General features: G+C 40.7%; 1 protein-coding gene across 1 annotated transcript in view; it reads right to left on the minus strand.

The window, feature by feature from the left end:
* The window catches only part of SLC2A2 (solute carrier family 2 member 2), a 141499-nt gene extending 118627 nt beyond the window's left edge, over positions 1 to 22872 (minus strand). The window contains exons 1-3 of the mRNA XM_069213027.1: positions 22785 to 22872; positions 4829 to 4924; positions 308 to 507 (exon numbers count right to left, since the gene is read on the minus strand). Coding sequence (XP_069069128.1) covers positions 308 to 507; positions 4829 to 4924; positions 22785 to 22811 — 323 coding nt within the window. The 5' untranslated portion in view covers positions 22812 to 22872. The remainder of the gene's footprint in view (positions 1 to 307; positions 508 to 4828; positions 4925 to 22784) is intronic.
* Between the last annotated feature and the right edge of the window lie 3578 nt (positions 22873 to 26450).

Genomic DNA, 26450 nt, shown 5'->3' on the forward strand with positions numbered 1-26450 from the left:
TGTGATCCACTGGTGATTCTGCTTTTGAGCCACACCTAGTCAGCTTGCTTCTACCAGCAGGGATACAATTCAGAATGATATCATTTTTGCCAACAACTCAGTATGGTAGGGAAGTATTGTCAACTGTAATTTGCTACCGAGTGGTAATATTTATATAACGAAAACAGCATCTCTTAAAACAAACACATTTAATAAGACATTGAATAAAAGCAAAAGAATATCATGCTGTAATGGATCTCAAAGCACAACAGTCTTAGTTCAGTCTTAATGTCATTTATTTAAATAGTGGAGTGTGGGTCACTAATACCTTCCTAATTTATCTGCAATCCATCCAACAAAGAATGAGGAAACCATTCCTCCAACAGAGAAGATGGACACGGACAGGGACCAGTAGGTCGTGACAGACGGCAACAATTTTTCTTCTTCTGTTTCATTCTGATTTACGCTCCTTTCAAGCGTTTCCACATCATCGCCCCTCAGGATACGGTCGTAATGTTTCTCTATTATCTGGAAAAGAAGGAAACGATCGTGGTTCCAATTTGAAACAATACCAAATCTTCACTTTAAAGACAATCTGCCTGTAGATCGATAGATCAGAAGCTTGGAGCAGTAACTGAGACTGAACGCGAATGACAACTTCAAACAACCACTCCGTTTTTCACTAATGCTCCATTTCCAGTGCAAACGTAGGTTTGCACCAGCACTGGAAAGAACGCATTTGATATGATACAGTGCACTGCGCCTGCGCAGACCACACACACTTGTGTGCCCCCTGGTGCAGACTGTGATAGTGCTCTGTATTTGGAATACAGTCCCTGGTGTTAAAACTAGGCCCATATTTATGGGTTTTTGTCACTTTGCTGCACTGCCCTGTGTGAAAGGGAAAGGGCAGGAAAGGGCAATATTGAAGCAAAGCGGTGCAATCTAGTCCTTCCCCACTGCACTGGCAGCCTTTTGGCAGCATAGCGCCAATACAGGTACCATTGCACCATGGTGAAAACGTGTCTGGCTTCTAGGCAGGATTGTTTTTCTGCAGGAAGAGACATCTTCCTGTACAAAAATCGTCCTGGGAGGATGTTTTCTCTTTCTATGCATGCTGCAGAATGCAATAGAAAGAGGAAATAAATATGAGAAATAAGGATATTTCTCCTTGTTGCACCTCCCCTGGGGAGGTGTAAGGTTTTGGCACACCCCCAGGTTTATAAGCTCTTTTAAATCTGAGGATGCATCCGAATCCGTGGGCGGTGGGTGGGAACACCCACCGCAACGCCCACGGAACACCTCCCTTGGCAGACTAAGGCAATGTGACGATTTGTGCTGTCTTGTCTTACTCCATATCTATGGGCTCATTCAAAGCATGATATGAGTTCAAGGTTTGTGCTGCTGTTGCGTCACAAAAGATGACACAACGGTGATGCAGGGGGCTATAAATATGCTTGAACTGCTAATTAGTATCTGTGCAAACAATTGTGTACACCCAATGTTGATCTATAGTCAACAATTAAGTGAGGTCCTAAGCAAAATCTTTGACTAGCTGTAGTCCTAGCTCTATGTCATTGCTTTCACTCTTGAATAAGTCTGATCAAGTTTTGCGGGGTTACTTGCTCCTTCTGATAAACCTTTAAGCTAGGAGATTTGTACTCGGTTTATTATTGTAAGGCTCCTTAGAATTCACTCCAAAATGTTACCTAATTGAAATTTTTTACATATTTGTAATTGTGTTCACAGTATTAAGTTAGCTGTGTATTTAAGTGCACAGTGACTTATTAAGTGATGTGTGCTGCTGAGTTCCAAGGCCCAGATTTATACTTTCTTTCAATCGCATTTCTGTCATTTTTTTAAGCAAAATCAGTGCAAACTTACAAAATACAATTATATTTTGTACGTTTAGCTGCTTTTGTGTAAAATAATTATGCAAATGCGGCAAAAAGAAAGTATAAATATGGGCCTACGTTTATAGCCGAGAGCTCCTCACTGGTGTTGTCAGCTAGAAACTCAGCCTTGGAATGCTCTACCTCGCTATCCTGAGAGTCAAGTGCTAAAAGTGGTACTTAAGCACCACAAATGTCTTAGGTCTGCGGGTGGAGGGGAGATGGGGACTGTGAGAATTTACTAATGACATTTCCAGGATCCCTCTTGAGAGCATGCAATATGTGTGATTGTTTCCTGCCTATACCAAAACCAACAAAGTTTTCTTATAAAAAATAAAGTGGTACTTGGGCTGTGGTCCGTACACCTTAGGATGCCCCAGTTAAAATGCCCCCAGTGATGCAGGAGAAGGTTGCAGGTGGACTATTGGTTTCATTTGTAAGGAAGAAAGAAAATCCAGCCAAGAGCCTGACTCTGAGGTAGGATGTAAATTATGATCCCTGCAGCAGGGATTGAAATGTGTAATGATTATTGCACTCTCACTGTTTTCCCATGACAGTTTTTGGCAAGGCAAACCTGTGAAAGTTAAGGTAGACAATGTACAGTAACGTAGCAAAACATGCAGATTTTTGTGCAATAAATACATCAGAATGTTATTCCTCATGTTACTCTCCAAAACTCAGAAAAGGAGATGGTTATTGTCGCACCCAGTAATACCTCACATCCGGGTTATTAGCCATTACTAGATGCTATAAATGCCATCCCCTATTCTGCCGTAGAGTAAATCAAGAAAACACAAAAGTGATCGGTTGAATGCTTGTAAAAAGTCCCAGCTTCCGGCAGTCAATCGGGCTGCGTTCCAGTCCATCATTTTTCATCCATTAAGCCCCTCCAAACCAAGACCAGCTACATGTAAATCAGCCTAGGTCCTGCACCAAAAGGAACAGTCCAGCCTAAACTGCCACCCCAGGTTCACTGTGAAGAGGGACACAAGCAACCCTAACCTCTAAATGAGTGCCCATGTATCTTTAACCCTATATGAAGTACTTGTGTTGAGTATGTAAACTGAAGGCTTTGAATGCATTGTCCACTAAATGCAACTCTGTACTATACCCAATGTGGAAATCCAGTGCTTAATTTGAGCCAGTGGTTTCTAATGCTTGGCACTGGCACTTATGATAGTCCACCACATGGTGGCGTTGTTTGTCTAATTTAGAGATGAACACAAAAACAGTTAATTAATACAGTACACATTAAAAATGACGAATACCTGTGTACAAGCCATTAATATAGATTTGAGGGCCTAAAATAGTCTGAATTGTCACACATGTAGGCGTGTGGTGGTTAGTGGTTGTGTTGGCACTGTCATTGGCTGTACTGGGAGGGACAGTGGGTAGGTCAAGCAGCAATGGCCTTCTGAAGAGTTCCCTAGCGCTAATTTTGTTACAATTTAAGCACTATGGAAACCGGAAAGGAACAGCTAGTGATAAATCCATTTTTGATACGAGTGTTGTGTTGGTCTGAGTCAGATCAACTTGAGTGCAGGCAGTGTGCGTCCAACAGGTATCTGAGTCTCTGTGCATTTGATAAGGGAGGTTTGGCTTGCCACCCGCTTTCACAACATAACAAGTAGTATTCAATTGGTGTACTACACATTTTCAGTCTATGGTTTTTTCAATGAATAGGCTTGGTAGAAAGTGATAAATATTGTATTATTTATATCTACGGAGGTATTTTGATATAGCAAAGAACCTGTCCACTTAAATGTAATTACTTAACCGGGCAAAACAACTGATTTCTTGCTTCAAACGACTCTTGTAGAGGAGGGAGTACCTGAAACTGACTCATACATCAAAAATACACCCACACAAAATGACACTCTTAATTTTGCCATTCAGCTTACAGGACTCATTGTTTATTTTTTAATTCATTTATTCATTTATGGGGGCGAATGAGGGAAATGGGGGATATGCAGAGTCCATGGTTTGGAAACCCTTCCTTGTATAAGAAACTCATAGTTTAGTCACAAAATGATTATTAATGTAATGCCCTGGGCATATAGAAAGGGGCTTTAAAAGTTATTTTAAATTGTTTTCTGAAACAATCTCTTTTTTAATGTATCCATTAACTACATACAGCCAATTTCCTTTGTACTGTAAATATACCCTAATGATATGGGTTCTATGACATAAAGTAAGGAAACTCTTTCTGTAGTGCTTTTTTCTAATATCTGAGAAGCAAAAAAAAAACAGGAAGCTGAAATTGTGTACAGAATTTGTGTTAAATAATTTGTGAGGAGAGGTTGTTTTGAGGGGAATCGCTCTGTGGGTGTACCACCACCCCACAAATGTATAATAATGAGCCCTGCGATGTGGGTCCATTTCACCAAGGTGGTTTTGAGCCTCCAAATTGAGGCCATATTTATGACCTGGTTTGTGTTGAGTTTGCACCACATAATATGGTACATGACGCAAACCTTAAGTGAGATATGTGAAGCCACGCAAGGCCACCTTGAGTGGCCCTGAGTGGCTTCATAAATGTTGAATAATGCAACAAAGCTCAAATTGCTACGTTGCATTACTCTGCGCCAGGGGGGCTTTTCCATGGGTGTTGTGTGGGTGTTCTCATGCAACATCCATGGACTTTGATGCATTCCCAATTTAACAGAAGTGGTAGACATGGGAATGTGCCATAAACCTACACCTCCCCAAGTGAGGCCTTTTGCAGCACACATAGAAAGAGGAAAAAGCCTCTCAGGATTGTTTTTGTGCAGGAAGGTGCCCCTTCCTCCACAAAAACAATCCTGCATGCAACTCAGGCACCCTTGCATCCTTATCAGAATGATGGTAAGCAGTGGTGCATCCCTTCCACAGAATGAATACTGACCTTAATTTTCTATTGATATAAAGAAACAATTTACAATGCAAGTTAAAATGCCACAGTGATTTTAATTCCATACCTCCTGGGGTGCATTGATGACTCCAATTCCGTATCCATATTGGAAAGAGCCCAGTACCGCTGTGAAAACTGCCAAAACTAAGGCTCCAGTCAAATGCTGAAAAGATCACAGTGAAAAAGATTATATACCACATACTGAAAGTTGAGAATGATATAAATGAACCCATTTAGGCATCACATTCTAGAAACTAATCAAAGAGAGATAATGGTGCCCAAGAAAAAAACACATTAAAATCAACTTCTAGTCCTCCTTCTGACTGCTCTCTCTTCCTGGCTGTGGCTGGGCTATTCAATGAGTCTGGAAAGTGTGTGAAGTGTGACTAACTTCAAAGTCTGGCTACCTACCTGATTAACATGGCTACTGACATTCTCACACTGCTCAATTTGTAAAAGAATAAGTGCTGAGGCCAAATGTTTTGGTCAAAAGCCCACGGCTGGCACTAAGGAATGTCAGAGGAGCCGAATACTAAGGCTGTGTAGTCTTGTTTCACCTCATGCCTCTATCCACCACCAGATGGACTCTACCCATTTATCTCACTGTTTCAGGTTCTTTCTCATCGTCCTGTTTCTTTCTTCGTCACAGTTTTTCCACCTTTCTCTTCCTCCTTTTGACCTAGTATGTTTTCCCTTTCTTGCTCTGGGTCAAAATCTAAAGCAGGAAAATAAGTCCCTAAAATTGAGTGTCAGTGGGCCCCACCTGTCCCACTTGCAACCAATGGCTCATATTGAGCACACCATTTCCAGTTCATTTCTGGTGCATTATATCCGCTATGCGTATGTAAGTCAGTGATGAGCTCCAATTGTAAAATTCAACTTCTTATAAATATGCATAATCACAGATGGTGTTGTATTTTGAGACCCAGCTCATGCACTAGCAAGCCTCCAACAAATGGATAATAAATCAGAGATGCAACAAGCACACAGTGTTCCTTCCCTCTGGTCTAATACCGACTTAGGTATTGGAGTGAATGAGTGGGTGGCATAGATTAAATAGTACAAAAAGCAGACCAAACTCTGGATTTGTGCAGGTGCAGAATGTGTTGATCAAGGATTCATCTATGTGTGCCCATGTCTTCCTAGATGAGCCAGCCTCGTCTTCACTTTGTAACTAATGAGGTTGTCTAACTCCAGTCTTGTACTCAGTGCTAAACAAAAATATTTCTACGAAAATAAGGAACGCATTGCTCTGGACTAAGAAGCACACATCAGCAAAAGGTAAATATGTGTGGTGTGCCTAAGTTATGTGCTCGGACATGAAGAAGCAATGGACAGATATTTACTCCCTACTTGAACCCACACTCTCAAGACCTGTGATTGTTTTGGCCCTTTTGAACAAGTTGTTGTCTTAAATATTATCTTACTTTTTTTTTTTTTACCTCAAACTGCGTCTACAAAAAAACCGAGCAATCAGAAAATAATATGTGGACAAATTTGTCACCAGAAACGTAGACCACCTACTCTGATCCTATAATTTGATTTTACATTTTTTCTGTAATAGTCAGAGGAATTTAGAAATGATAAAACTATGATGTTCTGTATGTTAATGTTGGTAAACTGCCAGCTTACATCTGAAACCAGCATGTGATGTTATATATTTCTATGTTCTAGTGTTCACCTTCTTACAGGGGCTGGGTCTGTGCAAGGTGAATAACAAAAATAAGAGAAACATAAAGAAAATACAGTTTTTGTAATGCTCCCTACAAAGGAACCCCTTGTAAGAGTTTTTGCACACTGAAGTGTTCATAACTGGACAGTCATAGAAATTAATACCTTCATCAAATACAACAGAGGAGCATGTAGCTATGTCATTTCATCCTCTTCTAATGTGTGAGGAGGGTAGCTTGAGTGTCCACTCCCGAGTTTCCTCTTTCTGTTTTTCTCTTTCAATTACAAAAACTTCTTATTGATCATTAATCAACAAAAAGAGAGGTAGATAACCGATAGTGCAGTTCTAGGTTGGGTGATGTGCCAAAATCCACCACCCTTTCGGTTTCAATGTTTCAAGCCTTCAATACTATCACACAATCTAACCAAATCTGGTTGTGTTAGAGATTACAGACATAAAAAGGATCTCCTTGGATAAACGAAAAAACGAATTGTGTTTTTCTTGTGTAGAAAGAAATGCCTTGAGTCAAGTATAAACACTCGATGGAAGAAAACGAATTGGGACTTGCAGCAGATAATTTCAAAAATTCCACAATGCAATTGGAGAAAAATGCAGGTAGTCATTTTGTATTTTCATTATTTTGGAATGGGTTGATCACTGGATAAGCCACGTTTTCAATGTAATGCTCTCCTTTTCTAAGATCACAATATGTAGTTGTTGAACAAAGATGTTTCAGTAAAAGATTACATTTCCTCATGAAAATCCTTTAAGGCTGTTAAAGGCCCCATGTTCAGCTGGCCCTATTTCCACTGTTTGATCTACTACTAGAAAAAAGCAAATCCATAGATTCTGGCCTGATTATAGAAAAGAATTTCCTTGCAAAGTGGGAGCACACTCTAAAAAAGCTCTTCATTCAGTTACATTGTCTGCTGATGAAGCTGCTGGTGGAAGGCAGGGGTGTTGTTCATTTTTGTAAAGGGTGCGAAATATCTTGCAAAATCACCTTTCCTAATGGACTGTGAAGGGCACTTTCCAGTACATTTTTGCTTATGGGAATGCCGGGATAGAATACAATTTAGAAGTAATCTGTAAAGGATCTGTGGGAGAGGGTGAAAAAATAGGAAAGACTTGCTCTCAAATGGATGGGGTTAAGGGAAATTGAAGGAGGGGTTTAGGGAGCGACATACTAACACAAAATAAACATTCCTGCAAGAGTAAGTAAATGCAATTCACAAAATACATATTTAAAATTACTACAGTAGTACTACTGACAAAACAATAAATATTTTCCAGCCCAACGTTGTAGTACGTCATGCACTACAGATGGCCAGCTGCTCGTACTGCATCACTCTTTCATAGAAACCAATGGAAGCAGACAATAACACTAAATCCCAAGGACACACAAACTATAGTAACTTCAATAACATTTTGAAATAACCTTTATTTAACTTATTTTTAAATGCATTATTTAAAAAATAAAAATTTAATATAGATATTTTAACTATATATTGTAAATGCTAAATTATTGTTTCTTTAAAATTTGAATAACGTCAAATAATACATTACTTGCATCCAAGATTGTGACACATTCAACACAAATTATACTGTAAAGGGTGGAGGATGAAACAATAATGTGTAATTTAATATAGTTTAATTTAATTAAATTTAATTGAAAAAGTTATCAATAATAACATTGGTCATGGTAGTCTCCAGCTCATCATTTGAGAGAGTGGAGACTCACAGCTCTACATCGGAGTAGAACTCTCCACATGGAAGTGGTTGATTCCATTCATGAGGAGATTTACACCTGGGTGTTGGTGTAGATCTACATGTCTGGTGACCACATGCAAACTTAACTTTGTGAATTTGCCTTTTTACTTATAATTTAATGAAGCTCAACTACCAGCATACTTGCTGTTTCTTATGTGCATTTACTACCAGCATCCTTACTATTTCTTATGGCATTTAATATATTTCACAGTAAGCAAAATTATCTTGATTGGGCTTGACTCCTCAAGTTTGTTCACTGGGTATCAAATATAGACTTCAGCTGCACCAAACATCACAAAGCGTGTTGGTGTCAGCGTGACTGGTAAGTAAAAAACAAATCTCATTTTAATTTCCTTTGTCAATTGTATCACAGTTTAAGATGTTATTAGATTCTATAGGAACATCAGGTAGGAATATGAAGAGATGGCTTGCTAGCCTGTGAAATGAAGATTACTTTTACGTATAATATTGCATGGTCAGTTCATTCATTAAAAGTCAGTTGTGTAGGGAAAATTATTTTGCTGCTCAACATTAAGTATCAGAATCACACTGTGCATTTTTGGTAATCTCTCATGTATGTATACATGTATATGGTATTTCTAAAACGCAAACATAGCTGGAAGGCAGCCTAGCCTAAATAATTTCTGTGGATTTCAGGATGTTATCATATGCAATGATGGTGCTGAAAATCCTGTTCTTTTGTGGGAGGGAGTCTTACTTATTGGAGCACTCATGTCATTGGTAATTTTCATGTCACATTCCCTTTGCTATTGTCAAAAGCATTTTCCAAATACTTGAATGAAGTTCATTAGTTGTGGATATGCCTCAGTTGGATAGTTCTTATGAGCTTTGTTTCTGCATTTGCTTCGTTATATGCTTCCTAAAAAAACACAAAGAAGACCGTGCAATTTCTAAGTCCCTGTTATTTTGTTATGGTTGAAACATGTTGTGATAATGACTTTGTGGATCTAATAGGGATTGTGTCCTTATAAAGAAACCTGATCAAAGACATACCAAAACAAGAATCACACTGAATGCACATTTTAGAAACTATGAAAAACAGGCACTGGCAAAACAACTAGGTGTGATATTAGTGTTGTAACACATCCGACCATAGGCATCTTCAAGCGCTATTTGCACACATTAGCACATTAAGACCAGAACCGAACTATTGGTTTTTGCCAATGCTATGTGTCCAGAGAGTGAGAAGGATTGTCAGTGTCCCAAGCTAAGTGATATTTTGCCAATGGGTCATCCTATTATCTCTAGCAATAAAGCCTTTTAGGCCATTTTGTTCCATTTTTCACCACTATGGTGCCACATGTAGTACCACTGGCACTCAGTTGACTATAATGGCCTTACAATAGCACCAGCCCTAGCTATCTATGAACAGATGAAATGCAGCCGTGGGCCTCTGTTAAAGAAATCCCTATGTGCATCAGAACTAGCAAGTAGCTATGGCCACATCAGCCTTCTCTGTGGCCCACATACACATTAGGTCTAACATTAGCACCCACAGTCTGCCCTTGAGAAATGCTCAGCTGGCTGCCCAGAGAGTGATACACATCCCTGGTTTCTGGCTTTTTTATTTCTTTCCACCTTTTTAATGCTGTACTAGCAGGATAGAAACTCTGAATTGCGTTTGTGCTCTTTGTGTATGTATATGTGCGTGTGTGTGCGCACGCGTGCATGCCTGCATGCTCATGAAGGAAACCTTCAATGCAGCTGCATGTGCTGGACTTTCAAGGTAGAGGGGTTTGGTCCTTTTAATGCTAGCGGAAGTTGGACCTTGTACATGTGATACACTAAAGAAGTGATCTCTTTAGCAGTAATTTGACAATTAAGTATCATTGTATTAGACAAAACCAATCGAGACAGAGTAATAATTTACAACATGTGTCTCGTTATCTATGAACACTAACTCAAATGTAGCTATGAGGCATGTGATTTGAATGTCAGATGCCAAATATTCATAGTGAAATTTGGAATTGGGAGCTTCCATCACACTGTTCACACTAGTACAACATTATGAAGGTGGAAGGAAATCAGTCAGATGAAGACAAACTGTCTATATCTCAATTCAGAAAAGACAGAGGTGGTAGTCTCCAAGACAGACACCTCACACTGGTCCTCTGCGTGATGGCCCTCAGAATTAGGACCTACTTCCTTAACTCAAGCCAGGAGCGTAGGGATCATTATCAACACCCGAATCTTGATGTCCCGCTAGTTCAACTCAATTTCCTCCTCTTGTTTCCACACCCTCAAACTCCTCTGGAAAATGTTCAGTTTGTTTCAGCTCAACACCTGTCAAGCCATCACCCAAGGCCTTATCACCAGCAATCTGAATTATGGTAACGCACTTCATGTTAGAATCCCTGCACAACTGACCGATAATCTCTAATTCATCCAGAACACAGTGGCAAGACTCACAATTATCTTCTTCTCCCCACACGTGCATATCCACATACCCCTAAAGACCTCAATTTTCTCCTTATTTGCAAACATGGCATTTTGACACTATTCACACACATACAAAATACTGCACAACCAAGGACCTGCCTACCAGATCAGCTGCATCAGCTGTCAGCCCACAGAAGACATCTTAGTTCTGCCAACCTACTTCTCACCCATATCCCCTGCATCTGTAGAGCCAGAGCCGGCAATCACACTTCCTTATACCTGGCTCCTAAAGCCTGCGATGACCTCCACTTTCACATTAGACTCACCAGCTCAGTCCTACATTGGCAAAAAACTTACAATCTGACTCTTTCAATATGCCGCAGCCAGGGCAGCACCCCTTCTCCGGGTGCCAGGTTACCCTGCCGGATGACGTGTCCGTGTTACAAATACACATAGTATAAAATAACAGAAACCAAAAGAATGTTCTAAATCATTGCCTTGTGTGGGTCACTTTGGTCTCATCCAATTTATCCCTAACCATAATTGATGAATAAAGTCAAGGAAGGTCCCTTATTTAGTATATCGTATGTGCTGTAGTTGCGATGTCTGCTGCATTAAAAGAAACAAAACAAAAATGATTGTGCCTTCTATATAAAAATCATGTAAAATATAATGTATCTGTTGTGTGATTGATGGTACTTTGTGCCAAAGAGAAGCAAAATAATTCTCATGCATTGCAATGTAAGCACTCCACAGTAGAGGGAATGATACACCAAACAACAAATAGGTGAAAGAGAAATGCTCCTCTGGACAAAGCCAACTGCCCACTCCATGTATATTTGAAAGTATCAGCAACCAGGGATCTTGCTGGCAACACAGGCTTTTTCCACTACTGCTCGGCCAGAACAGGAGTGAGAACCAAAAGCAACTCTGTAAGATGTTTTAATACCAACCTCATATGGCAAATCATATGAGTGCACGTCATAAGATTGTGTGCAGATCCCTCAGCAATGTACTCTGGATGAGATTGGGTAAGAAAACCTCAGGTAATTGACCTCTGAAAGCGGTCCACTGTACTCCTTTGTATCAAGATTTTCCCTTTAGCGAGCCCGGCCCTGCTGTTATTGCAACCATGTGATGCAGGTAATTCAGTTCAATCCCTACCTTAATTGAGCCTATCGTGCCAACATCAATGCCTGGTGTGTCGCCTGCAGAGATTGCCGAATACCTCTGCCTGTCTGCTACCACGACTGTCGTGACGTGATGCAAGCTCTAACATCTCTTCACTGGCTCCCAGTTTCTTGATTGAAAACCATACTAGCTATCAAGCATATTGTAAAAGGGGCCTTAAGTCTATTAAACACAAAATGGTGATCTATGTTGCCCAAATCCTTGGAATCTAATAAACCAGCATTACTACTGTTAGTGCCGAGACCAAGGAGCACATTCTGCAAGTACATCCTTCTCAATGCTTGCCCATCATTATGACTGGATCTGTATTTCTCTCTAAGGAATCTAGGACAGATTATCCTGGGGGAAATAACTGTAAATCAGATTATCCCAATTTTGTTGGGTCTGTGTATTAAGTGCAACTAAACATTTGTGTCTTCATTATGCTGTTTGCCCAGCACGTTTATTTCTTCTATATCAGGGCTATGAGTTCATTTTCTTTGATATATGTGCACTTTGCCAATCGGAATTGACATAGCGTAATATAACATATTGAACCATACAAATGACCAACACATACTTGAGAAACAATTATATAGAGAAGGTGATGAAGCTGAATGAAACAAACTCTTGTCCTGTGGATATCTATGCTTCTGTTCCAGCAGGGGTATCAAGCTTCCAACTACAGTTTATTTTTGCTTTTTATTCAAGATAATAGCCCATTTGGAAGTGCCTCAAGGGCCTATTGCTGTTTAGCCTCCGTCCAATGTTATTGCGTGCTAGGCTGAACAATGTAGCCTGATCCTTAAAAAAATATCTTTAAGAGAGGCTTCTGCCTCCTTGATTCACCTGTTGGACTCACTTGCACTGTGATCCTGCCCTGGTGGCAGCCCCAAGAATGTGGTCAGGATTACACCTATAGCTAAATTATAGGTCGGCTTGAGAAAAGTTTGCATTATACTAATCCAAACATATGACAAGCACCCAAACAATTTATAGTCAAAGCAACTATGCTGCAGAAGTTAAAAAAAATCAAATAAATAAGGGTTGCACTAGTGCAGTAAAGAGCACAGAACAAGCATTGACAGAACAATAGGTCTGGCTTTAACAGGCAAAACTGTGATAGCAACATTTTGCGTGTTGTCTTGGCATATTCAAGTCAGATCTCTCGGCTTAGCAGACATTTATCATTGGTTATGAATTCCTCCAGGCAGCAAAATATGAGTCCATAATAAAACACTCTAAAACAGCTTGCAGCAGCAAAAAACATTGCTTTCTGTATACAATCAATAAAGGCATAGGTCGTTCATGCACTGCAATGCAAGCACTCAATAAGAGGTGGAATGATGCACCAAACAGATAGCGGTATGAGCTGACAGAGGAAAAAGTCCTCTTAGTGGAGACAAAGTCCACTCTGTATATACTTTAGAGAATTGACATATATAGGCCTAGGAGATTGCTGTGCTGTCAAGCCAGATCTAAATCACCCTTGATCCCCCTGTGTCTTAGAGCAGTGGTTTCCAATCTTTTGACTTCTGTGGACCCCCACTTTCTCTTACTGGGCCCCAGGGACCCCCTCTGAATCATTATTGGAATCCTCCACTGAGTCATTACTGAAAGCTGGGGACCTAATCTGTTAATATTATTTCTTTTTCTAAGAAGTCGAGGACCCCTGAGGAGGTTTCACGGCCCCCGAGGGGTCCCCGGACCAAAGGTTGGGAACCACTGTCTTAGAGTCTTGGTCGCCTCTGAGAAGCGCCGGTTGTAATCCATTAAGTGTACTGCAGTACAATTCAGATGTTCTGGATCCTTCCTTTGAAAAACAGTATTGAGTCTCAGAGCCAGCGTGCATTCCAAGGTACAGCACCAATCAGATCACACATTGTATCACAATACAATACTTAATTTGAGCCGTGGTTACAGGTGGGTCCCACCAGAACCTATTTTTCTGGACTGGCACTTATTTTTCCTTATCAGACTTTGACCCAGAGCAAGAGAGAGAAAAACACAAAAGGGGGAAAGAAAGAGGAAGAGAAAGACGGTAAAAAAAAGTGACAAAGGGAGAAGATAGGTAAAACACTATCTATGAGTGAAACAAATTGAGTGTACCGCGGCGTATGAAAGAGACACGTGGGGGAATCGTAACTAAGCAGCTTTGGTATTTGGCACCCCCAACATTCAGTAGCACCTGCCGCTGCCTCTATGCAAAACTTTGTGCCCCAGCATTAATCTTTTTACAAATTAAGCACTGCTGCAATATCCCTTTTCAGCTGTGGCTTGCATGGTGCTCAAGCACCTTTCATGCCAACTTTATTGTCAGGGTCAAAAGGCATGTACTGAATCACACCAGGATGTGGTTTTCTTCCTTTTCTCATTAGTCTACATCTTAAACTATTTCCTACTGATCTTGTATTGTAAAGTTATAGCATACTGGAGAGTACATCTAAGGCACAAGTCACCCCTTCTGGTTCATGTACGTTTGATGTGGTGCTCCTCTGCCCATCAATCTTATCTCACTGCATCCCTATGCGCTGCGATTGGAATAAGTAGTTTGCACCTTCTGCTTCGATATCGCCCCCTGAATTCACAGAGTCTCCCCTCTGAGCCGTGTAATATCCTGCATTAACGTATCACCTGTGAGCCATTCCATCCCAACCTGTTTCTTGTGTCCCTTCATTTGGCTGCCCCACCTTGCTCCATTTCTTGCAGCAAATTCACTTATTGTCTCAACTGAAGGAGCGCTCTGTATTTAAATTTCTCTAAAGAGCTATTTGACATTTAATGGGACGGGTCCAGCACTTTTCAGTCCCATTGCTTTACGTTAAATGGGAAAGCACACCAGCACCTCTTAATACAACTGCTTCACATTTAATGGGACAGTAACAGCACTTCGTAATGCAAGAGCTCCATGTTACAAGGGGCAATACCAGCATTTCCTAATACACTTAGGGGTCGGTGGAATGTTTAGTTAGCATGCAGAATTGGTAAAATTGTGGTCACTCTGCATTTTCTCTTTAGCGCAGAGTTCCAGCCAAACTCTGCCAATTGTCATATGGTGGAAATTTGCTCCTGCGAGGCTCCAGAAAATGCAAGTTCACGAGTGAGATGCGCTGCCCTCTAGTGTGATATTCTAATACGGGTGGTCACAGGCAGTCGTGAGCAGTCCGAGGGTTGTTGCTTGAGTAGATTTGCTGCCTCTCTAGTACACTTTCTACTCGAGCAGCAGTAAAATCAACTTGAATGGTTGTGCACGCTTGCCCATTGTATGGTGTCATTTGCGCTGATTCTCAGCGCTGGTTGCACTATTGGCATTAAAGTGCAGTGCGAGCAGCATGAGCTGCATATTTTACACCTGTTGGCGGAACTCCTCAGAATCTCGCTGAGTTTTTATGTAACTCAGCAGAATTCCATGGAGTGAAACTGTACGTGTTCTGCCCACCTTTAAATGCAAGTGCTTCATATTTAGCAGGACAGTGAGCATCTAAAAAATAACTGTCTTACATTTCATGGGACAGTACCAGAACTTCTCAGTGTGAGTGCTTTATGTTTAAAGGGACAGTTACAGCGCTTTTCAGAATAGCTGCTTCTCCTTAAATGGAACAGTTCCAGGTATCCCAATAGAACCTATGTTTAATCGAGGAGTACCAGGACTTCTCTGAACAACTTGATGTATGTTTATTGGGAGAATAGCATCACTTGTCATTGCAACCTCTTTGTGCTGAATGCAACAGTACCAGCCCTTCTCATAACAACAACTTCTTGTTTAATGAAACAAGAGTGAAAGTAGAACATAGGAGCACATGTAATGTAATAAATAGTTTATTGGTAATGAACAGCACTTTACAACAGGGCAACATTACTATTGATGGGACAGTAGCAGCTCACCTCAGAGCATGTGCTTTGCATATTGTGCAGAACAGTAATTGTATATTAAAGCATGACTCCAATACTTTTTAATGGGATTCTACCATCACTTTTAACAAGACTACTTAAGGTTTAATGATGTACCGTTAGCCGTTATTTGTTTGCTCAATTTGTACATATTTAATGCATCAAGAGCAGCAGTTCTCAGCAGCACTGGCATGTCCTTAAATAGTCATTTCTTGCATTTCCCTCATTTTTCATTGTTATCATTATTTTATTTACATTAGAAAAGGTGATTTAGGGAAAAAATAAATTGATCCAATGCAAATTTAAAAACCACTTCAGTCTTCTGAGACTGCAACATCAGTTGCAGTAACGGTGTTGGCAGTGCTATGTCAGTGGGACTTAAAGGATGGATCATTTCTACCAGCATTTCAAAAAGGCCTAACCAGCAATAAAATTAAATGATCATTCACTGCCAAGCTAGTGCTACATCATTATAAACCACATAGAAATGCTCAAACTAGTTGAGTAGTAAGACTTGTGAAATGTTGTTAAATCTGCGCTCATCTAACCCCCAATTTAATTAGCTGCTCTTGGTGGATATGTACACAGCATCACTAAATATGAAGCAGTTTAAGAGTAATTGAACACTTATTAACTTCATAAATAGGGCCTAGAAATATCAGCTAGGTGGAGTGGAATGTAAGACCAGTTAATGCTTAACTAGTTAGTCTTAATCAAAGCTCAACTTTGGTGAACAGTAGTTGCATTTGAGTGATTTAATTGGAAAGTTTGTTCTGATCTAATGAAGGTTAGTATACTGTAATAGAATATCCCTGGTTGAAGGCGCTATTATGTTTTTAGTAGTGGATGAAATAATCCTCTCTTACACTTTCTTAATAGGTACTTCCAGCACCTCTCAAAAATTCTGCTGTACTTTTAATGAGACGGCACTGATACATTTCATTATAGTTGATAGGTTGTACCTGTTTAATTCAAATTTTCTGCTCAGACACCGGATCAGTTCATTTTTAACATTACTAATTGTTTCACTTGGAAATTGAAGAGTGTTCCATTTAAATAATTTAGTGCAGAGCTACTCTGAAAACCCACACGTTATATTTTGTTCACCTTGATAAGTTAACTGTAACTCTCATAAACACCCATGAAACTAAGAACATTGTCAACTATGACACTAACGAAATATAATCATAGATGTTAATCCTTTACTCCTAAACCCTAAACCACAAAACCTGAACCCTATGCCTCAAACCATTAACCCTACACCCTTAAACTCTAACCCCTAAATCCATGAATGTGCCTCTATAATAATACACTTAACCCTGTCCTCTATATCCTTAAAGTTTAACCTCTTACCCCATTATCACTTAACCCCATACCATTTTAACAAATAACCCCTACACACTAAACCCATCCTTATTCCCCCTTTAGCCCCAAACTGCAATCGCTAACCACATACCCTTAACCTGTGTACCTTATACCCTTTCTGCTTAACATTATATCCTATCCAAATAACAACTATATTTTCATTCTGTCATTATACCCAGGAAACATATGCTAGAGTTCGTGTGAATGGATATTTTACTTTTAAAGTCTAGCAAATGCAACTATCAAACATGGGGTGCTATTTTTTTTTTAGACAACACACTTCTTCTAGCCAGGTTTCATATACTTTGGCACAGGCATGCGCCAGGGGGGCTCTAATGCCTTTATCTGGACAGTTCCAGAACTTATCAGCAGTTCTGTTTTATTTTCAGTAAGTATCAACTGGGAAAGGAAATATTTGTTGTTGTAGTCTCAAATCCCAAGTAATTACCAGTAATCTGAGCCTTACCTCTAATGGATGAGTAGCAGTGTTTCTTAGCATATCTGCTGCATTTATCAGGATAGTTAAAGGGCTTTCACCAAGGTCTCTTTACTTCTATTTGGACATTATCCCTACTTTTCAGCAGTGTCAATTTACTTGCAGTAAAATACAGCCGTTGCTTTTCAGCAGTGATGCTTCACATTCAGTAGGAGATTAATGACTTTGTATGCATTTATGTATGTCTATAGGGCAAACCTAGCTGGGAAACAAGGACACACTAAACAGTGGGAAAGAGCCGAGAGATACAAATCAAATAGTTTACAATAACTCTCATAACAGGTAAGTGAATACACATGTCAAACTTCCAATGAGAGTACTAGCACCACACAGAAGGAGTGATGTACTTTAAATGTAACACTTACAGGGTCATTTAGACACTGGCAGGAAGCCTACTTGACTTGCAGATCAGCGGAGGCCCTGGTTGAGCACCATCTGACATTTTCAGGCACCATCCTACCTGGTGGGGTCTCACTTTCTTCAAAACAACCGCTAGTGTGGCAGTTCTTCTGAAAGGAGAACACTTGGTCAATTGGCATTTTTTTTTTTTCACAAATGTGAAAACAATGGCCATGGCATCAAGCATTATGCAGGTTCATTGTGATGGCCAGCCTGGCCCAAAAAAGGGTGCGACCATCACTATGGGCTAGCAGCCCAGTGGTGGATTTGCCATAGATGCTGATTAGGTAGGGATTATCAAACATAGAGCTGGGATAACCTTAAAAGAGTAACACGCCTAGTAGAAAAGGCCAACCAAATACAAATACCAGCTATACTAGTTAGCTAAACACAGAAAAAGCATTTGATTGAGTCAGCTAGAAATTCTGTAAAATAACTCCTGGAAGAGAGAGAGATTTGGGGCACAAAATTAAATTTGGATTCTAGCTGGAGACCAGACAGACAGCACAGCAATTTGACCTACAGAGGGAAGGGAGACAAGAATGTCCCCTTTTCTGGGTAGTGCATGCAAGCGCTTTGACCTGTTGTAATCTCTCTGTGGGCTTTTAACCACGCCCACTACTGCAATTCATTCTTTGCAGTGCTTGAATGTTTCATGTTTATTGGTGCATTTTGTGTAATATCCCTCCTTTGTGTGCTGAGTTCCTGTCCAGGCGATTTCTCTAAGTGAACATTTTTGTTGGCAATCACACTATGTCACGCTTCCTCCTGTTACAGCGTGTGATGGCCCCTTCTCTGGTTTTGGTTTGTCTTTCATCTCAGCCGTGATCCTTTCTAGACATTCACGCAGGGAGCCATTAACTCCTGTGCTCACGCTCATGGAGGCCGTGGCGGTCGGACTTGACTTGCTTATGTCAGCTGTTTTGCTTTTCATTTTCAATTTATGTGGCAAGAAAAGTCCAGTTAGGAATTTAAAACGCTAATAGCTCTAACTCGAGCAAACATGAGACGCAAGCATTGCAAATGCTTGTTCTCCTTTCAATCACCCTAGCAGTAGAGCCTAGAGCAATGAAAATACTTCGTAAACCCCAAAATATTGGGAATACCATTTGGAGGGGAAAATTAGAAGATATGCCTATTGGCTACCTATATTGTTTTAACACTTACCAAGCCGGAAACATTTCCACCAGAGGTTATATGGGTATTAGAAAAATGTGAATGTTTATTAGGCTTCAAGATAAATAAAGAAAAGTCGGAAATGCTAAATCTCACCCTTCCACAGCAAACAATGGAAGTGACCCGTTCCATAACCCATTCAAGGGTCAGATAAATCCATTAAAGATATGGGAGTGGTCCCAACAGACAGACTGAACGAATGGGCAGGAGTCAATTTGGCAATAATCCACCAACAACTAAAACGAGACTTGGACAGAGGGAGGTCACTATACATATCAGGACCAGGCTGGATAAAAATGAGCATCCTTCTTTAAAGCTGTAGCTGTTCCGAATCATTTCAGCTAAAATTGTGGCGGCGGAACTGATAACATTACAAAAAGAGCTCACATTGTTCATTTTGGAAGAAAATAGGCCCCGAGTGAGTGCAAAGATACCGAAATCCCTGAGAGAAAAGGTAGGTCTGAGATGCCCATGCATTCTGACATATTACAGAGCCAGGGCCCTGGCCACCATTGATGAGGCAGGTGCAGTGGCACCAGAGCCTATGACCCTGAAGGGAGCATAGCCCATGGCATCCATGTTTCGCTTCTGTATAGAGCAGTGCAAGTCAAAATAAAATTGAAAGGACCTCTATAGAAACAGAGAAAATGGTACCAATCAGCCAAACATTAGTAAGAAGACCTTTGTATGAATTAAAATGGTTAGAGAGGCCACAAAAAATCGCAAAATGGATAGCTAGCCATTCTTGTTAATACGGTCCGAGACATCTGACAAACAAGGGCTTTAATAGAGTCCCCAAATACACAAATCCACTAGAATTCAAACTTTACGCCAGCTGTTCCTGCATATTCCTTCCAGGCTTGAAGAGCGGGAGATTGTATGGTACTATCAGGCTTACTCGCATGGAAAGAAATTAAAAGCTTCAAAACAAGTAAAAAAAGCTTTGGAGCAAGTGAATCATAGCTCACAATATCTACAAGCTGGAAATTGGTCATTACACAAGCAGAACAAGGCAGCATCAACAAGGGAACTTTACCCCTGTACTCGTACGCATCAGAGCTTCAAATTCCTCTATAAGGTCCTCAGTGAGGCACAAAATATATGAAGTGGGGATTCCAGATAAAATGGAAATTTAGAATTTCTGAAAAGAAGTGGGAGACAATCTAGCGTGCCAAGCAAAAATGTTCTTAAGTATGTCATACAGGGGATATATATATATCACAATATATATCCCACTAGCTCTCGTAGGTTCTGAAGCTGTACCACAGACATGGGTACATTGATTTAGTAAACCTGTCCACCTCTCAAAACGTGTTTGAAAGAAATATTTAGCCACCTCAATGGAGCCTTGGGTTTTGTATCTCAGATGGCCCAGAAGTGATACTGCTAGTAGTAACACATCAAGAATTGGAAAATACCAGTAAAGCAGATATGTTAATAGTAAGACAGATGTTGGGAGCATCATCCATGCTTGTAATGGGCTATTGGGAAAAGCACTTCTCCCAGGGTTGGTCAATGGCTCTTTCAATTATTACAACTGCTAGCAAACGAAAAATTGACAAATGATCTGTCGGATCACTGACAGAATATTGGGGACAGAACTGTTGTGAGGGCAGAATATCGTGTCAAAAATATTGAGGATCAAAATATTGCGAAGGAAAGTGAAAATAGGTAAGTATAGATTTACCATTCTTAACTCCACATCTTCGTGATATTTTGTGAACACAATATTTTGGACTCAATATTTGTGGAAACATCGATCTGTCATGTTACGATGGAGAAAATGATTCAGGATCCGAGGCAACACCTATAAGAATTTAATAGGTGGCACACATGAGCAGCAATGAGCAAGAAGGTGTTTTCTGGTGGACGGGTGATGCAAGTCTTGTTTTGACAAAATGGATAAATGTAAGTATGTGATAAATGTATCATTTTACAAATTAAAGAAATATGAGAAGAAAAAGCTAATAAGCTTGAAACTGTATATGAAGATGGACAGTGTTCAATATGCTACTGGTGCAAAATACAAAATTGCACGGCATGGACCATGCATTACACGCAGGGGGCTATTTACTTTTTATGACCAATGTTGATGGAGGAGATGGGGAGCAAGACCTAAGTGAAGCTTTGCCGCTCATAAGTCAATGTCCTCCCCACACTCAGTAATGTTATTAAAAAAGCACTCTTCATTCTGCATGTGTGTGCGTGTGCCACATTTTGACATGTTTCCATCATGCAACATAATATGATGCATTTTCACAGCACAAGGATACCAGATACAGCCTATTTCTGATAATTCCATCATTTATCTCTTAAAGTAATTTCTTTATCCTGGGAGTACATGTATTCAGGGCCAGCGTTAGGGCGGTGCGAGTGGTGCGACCGCATCGGGTGCTGACATGGAATTGGGGCGCTGACCTCAGTGGAGCGATGTCTTTAGCAATAACTTATGAAACTCGCAATTTAAAAGCACCTTCTGAAAAGTTCCTTGTGCACCCAGCTTTCAGGAAGCAATTAAAATGTCAAGGTACCTCTTGTGATTAATGCTCCTTCTGGGGAGAGAGATGGGAGTTTTGTCTAGTGGCAGCTTTGACTCTCCATAAAGTAGCGTAGAGGGTTAATATGCCTGCTGCAAAGAACAGGACTATATTTTATGTGGATAGCTGAATGGATTAATAAAACCAGCCTTTAGAAGCGCTTTAAAACAAATTAATGTATGTAAAGGGGGCTATGGAGAGATGAGGGACACATTTGCCGGGTGGTAGTGAGGGAATCCGAGGAGGTGGTCATAGGTTGGGGGGGCAAAAAAGAGTGTTGCGCAGGGCGCCACCAGCAATAAAGCCGGCACTGCATTATTTGTGCTTTTTTGCCTCAACCTTGTTCTTACTGACTACAGACATTGTACCACTAACACACCGCACATTATTGTGGTTCTGTATTAAAGTCTGTTTGTTGGTTTGTGATCAGTACATCCATTTTCTGAGCTACATTACCTCTTCAGAAATGCATTAGAAGCAGGTTTTTTGCACTCAAAAGTCGACCTTTGCTTTTCTATGAGCTTTGAGACTAATTCTGTGCCATGTTCACCTCTGACACCAAAAAGTTGTTTTTCCTGCTCGTCTAAAAACCCTGTTTCCAGGAAGAGGGCTGCATACGGGCAGAGGACGAGTCAGCAGTGAGAAGGGCTTATCACGGACCCTGTGACAGACAGACAATAGTGGCCAGCAGGAATTCCATGAGCTTTGTAAATTTATTTATAGAATTCATTGTAGAAAAAAAAGTAATTTTCAAAAGTCACAGCTATGCCTTGAAATGCTAAATGGAGACATGACACCTAAAGATGCGCTTTAGGTGCACAGGAGCCCAGGCACGGCTCTGCACTTTGGAAGTGTTGCTCAGTTCACCTTCCCAAAGCAAATAAGTAAATAATTAACAAAGTATTTTGTACCTGACATTTTGAAATGTCGGGGGAAGGGGGGATTGGAAAAGAGTTGTCTGCTTACACATGTTGAAATCCAAACTTTCAATACCTTGCCCCTCCCTGAGGTTGTGTACACTAAAATTAAAGGTCTAAATATACAGGAGTGAATAACAAAATGAAAACCGATGTGGCTCTGAGCGTGCCTCGAACGCCGCTTGCAAGTGAGAGAGGCGCTGTAATAAATTAAGGCAAGCAGACAGTACCTTTTCGTCTTGTATTTTCCTGTCCATTGTCTCCCTGGTCCACTGTGCACCTCAGGTCAGTGAGAGACACTTGCAGAGCATGCATCTGGGTATATCATTGAAGGGAGGGAAAGGGAGGAGCCTGGGGGGAGGGGTGTAGCTGACAGCCTATCTCTTTTAGATTGATCGTCTTATATTCAATATTAGTAGCACATAAATGGACAAAGTGTGTGGGGTGTTGACAGAGGTGATAACTTACATTTATAACAAGGATAAAAAGTCCCGCAAAAATGAAGGTTTGCAGAAAAAGGTGCTGTCCAGTCAGACGTGTGTTTTGCACACACTTTTAGAGCTGCTCCAAGAGACTGATGTCAGTTTTGTGTTTTTGCGGTGACTTTCTATATGCATTTTTTTATGTACAGCGCGAACTAGAAGGTATTGGAGCGCTTTACACGAGCTCCTCCTCGAGTTTTTTTCCCCTGCTCCAAACTCCATAGCTCTGGCCGTAACACAACAACCTCTCTCATTTGTCTCTTCTGAAGAAAAAAAATCGATGGATTAGACTTTAACAAAGGTAAAACCGATGGCGTTAAGAGAAGAATAGTTGTGTCAGTTGCAGCATATCGATTTGGCCACATTTTAAATACTGCAAAACGACGAAACAAATCGAGCGTCATTCCATTCAGCGGTTTGCGCATCTCATTATCAGGTATCTTTTTTTTTTTTTTTTTAAGTGCAAAGCAAATTGATGCAACGATTTAATCCGAAAATCCACTTTTTATATCACGATATTTAATAATTCCTGCACACCTAAGGAGGACCCACACTTAAAATTCGATGTCGCAGGCTGTGTCGTGGTTGTTGCGTCACAGGCCGGAATGCCTGCCCTGGTTTTCTCCTGACGAGATTAACCTCATCTCCCTGACCTGTGAGGGGACGTGTCCGCTTGCGCACGACCTCCCCTCAGGGCGTAAGAACAATGGGACTGTCCAGCAGGCGCTCTCGGGTTGCACCTTTGTAAAAACCGACAATCCCCAGTAAAATAACAAACAGAACGGCCAAAACTATCTTTGGAAAGCGAATGCGAACGAAATTAGATCGTAGAAGGCAATTCACACTGAACAGATTTACCATAATAAGCCTTTTTATATAGCGCTTCATAAAGCGCTCCTGTCGTTTCTGAGAGCAGATATAGCTGGTGTCACTACTAGCAAATACGGTAGGACACAGTTCACCTGCGTCGGAAGAGAGGGATTAACAGTTAACTTTCAACTCTGAGCCCGCCCTCCAGCTATAAACCACCCAATCGGTTGAATGTATTTTTTACGATTATGAAATATGATTAAAAAATAACCAAGAAATCAGTGTGCCTTTTATAAGGTGCACACGGTCTCTCCCACTCCTCCTTGGCCGGCAACCCCAAACGTTTCCAGAATTTTGTGTTGTACACACAATGGGAATTGTGCCCTTTCTCCCCCGACCGAAACGTTGACCTACTGTGCAGATCATAGGAACCCCCAACTCCTCCATCTGGCTGCCTCAAAGACCTTTCAGCCAAAAGATTGCCGTGTCTGTGAGCCATGGTGAGCTCCACTGCACTGACTGGTGGTGTCAGTTGAAGGTCCCCAGGGACACGCTAGAAGTCCAAGTAACATTCAGCCTCCGGACACCCCTCCATCAAATTCTGTGAATGGGAACAAATTGTGAAATTGATTTATTCCTCTCATCCATAGACTGAGCATGAGCCACATTATGTCACCGTACCCACCTGTCTCTGATTCATGGTTTGCTCTTTGTGGACCCACTGTTATGACTTTGACTTCCAGCAGACATTGGGGGCCTCGAGCAGCTGTACATTTCTGGTGGGCGGTAGGCTCAGCATGAATTAGGGTGCCTCAGAGCTGACCATGCAAGCATGGCTTTAGCCACATGCCACGGTGGCCCAAACGACAAACTGGACTTGTAATCTGCTATTTGGCAGAGAGATAGCCAGAGTTAGCGATAAGCGTGTGCCTTAGAAGTGGCTCTCCACATAATCGGTCATCCCTAGTCAAAAAGGATGATCTTCCTGGAGTCATTCTGAAGTCATCTGATGACTTCACCAGTTAATTGCAGGAATAGCCCAGGTGAAGTCATCCCAATCCATCCTGAAGTATGTGTATAGTGCGAAATATTTAAATGAGATGACTATATCAATTGTCAATCGACATTCTATAAAATATTTTGGGGGGGAGGCAGCCAGAGCCAGAAAATCCCTGCCGGGACGGCCTTCTAGAGAACACCACTTAATTTGCAGCATAAGCAACCAGAGCTGGAAAATCACCCTATTGCAGATGAGTCACTTCTGTTCTGATAAAGCAATAAAGCATTGGCAAATATCCATTTGAAGTAGTTTGTGCTGACGCTAATTGTCTCCCAAGCTCTAGCATGGAAGTATGAATTTTAGACCTTTCCTAAAATCTGTGTTCATTTGGCATGTTCCCATTGCGTGAATTAAATGAGTTTGGAGTGCTCTGCCCACATTACAGATCAGGGCCCATATTTATACTTTTTTAGCGCCACATTTGCGTCATTTTTTACGTAAAAGCAGCGCAAACTTTCAAAATACAATTGCATTTTGTAAGTTTGCACCGCTTTTGCCTCAAAAAATTACGCAAATGCGGCGCTAAAAAAGTATAAATATGCACTCAGGTTTGCAAAGATTTTGCTTAGGGGTTGGGTCACTTCATGATGCTTTTCTGATGAAAACTCCTTTAAGGGAATTTACAAAGCCACCGAAAGGTCGATTCGCGAATTTTGTAAGAAAAAGTACTAGACCACAGAGCATTGTGCTGTCTTGCGTCACTTTGCATCAGGTATTTGTATAGCGCTTACTACCAATGATGAGGTAGGTGTTCCATGAATGATCCTGTGCATCTTCCCGTGGATTTTGATGCAAACCCATGTTGAAAAAGATGTAGACTTCGTTTTGCCTCAGAATGGTGCGCCTGTCTGAGGCTGGTGCGACAGGGAGAAATATCTTTATTTTTTCCTTCTTATTTCTTCTGTGTTGCACTCTGCAGCACACATACATAGAGGAAATAGCCTCAAAGGATAGCTTTTGTGCAGGAAGGAACCTCTTCCTCAACAAAAACCATCGTGACCACAACGCAGACCTCCATTCCACTACAGCGCAAGAGTGTCTTTGTTGGCACTATTCATCTCAATGGCCGCCACTGCGGGGAGAGTCGAATTTTGCCGTTTCTTTAACTATATGTTACATTTCTGACCCTCTAGATGATGCAATGCAGCACAGTAACTTGTTTTCTGCACTGCATTGCACATTTCTTTTTAAATATGCCCCTAAATGTGTTATCATATCTGTAAGGTTTTGTCAATACTTAATGTAATAGTATTTTTATTGATTTATTTAACAGATTATGGAGCACTGAAATGCAGATGAATAAAATTACATCCGAACCCACAAGGAAGAAAAGTAGCCACTGAAGATCAACCACTAAGTTACATTCCTGAAAAGTGAAAATCAATATTCAATATATAGTTCTTAAAGAGAACCCTCCATATGGCTCACTTGAAGTCAGCAGTCTTTGTCAAGCCATAGAGGTCCAGAATGAGATACACATGCTACCAGATCACATGACAACAATTTCTAACATTATCATTATTGCAGAGTTCAAATAACCACTA

This window comes from Pleurodeles waltl, chromosome 11, assembly GCF_031143425.1.
Source record: "Pleurodeles waltl isolate 20211129_DDA chromosome 11, aPleWal1.hap1.20221129, whole genome shotgun sequence".
In the NCBI taxonomy this organism is placed as follows: domain Eukaryota; kingdom Metazoa; phylum Chordata; class Amphibia; order Caudata; family Salamandridae; genus Pleurodeles; species Pleurodeles waltl.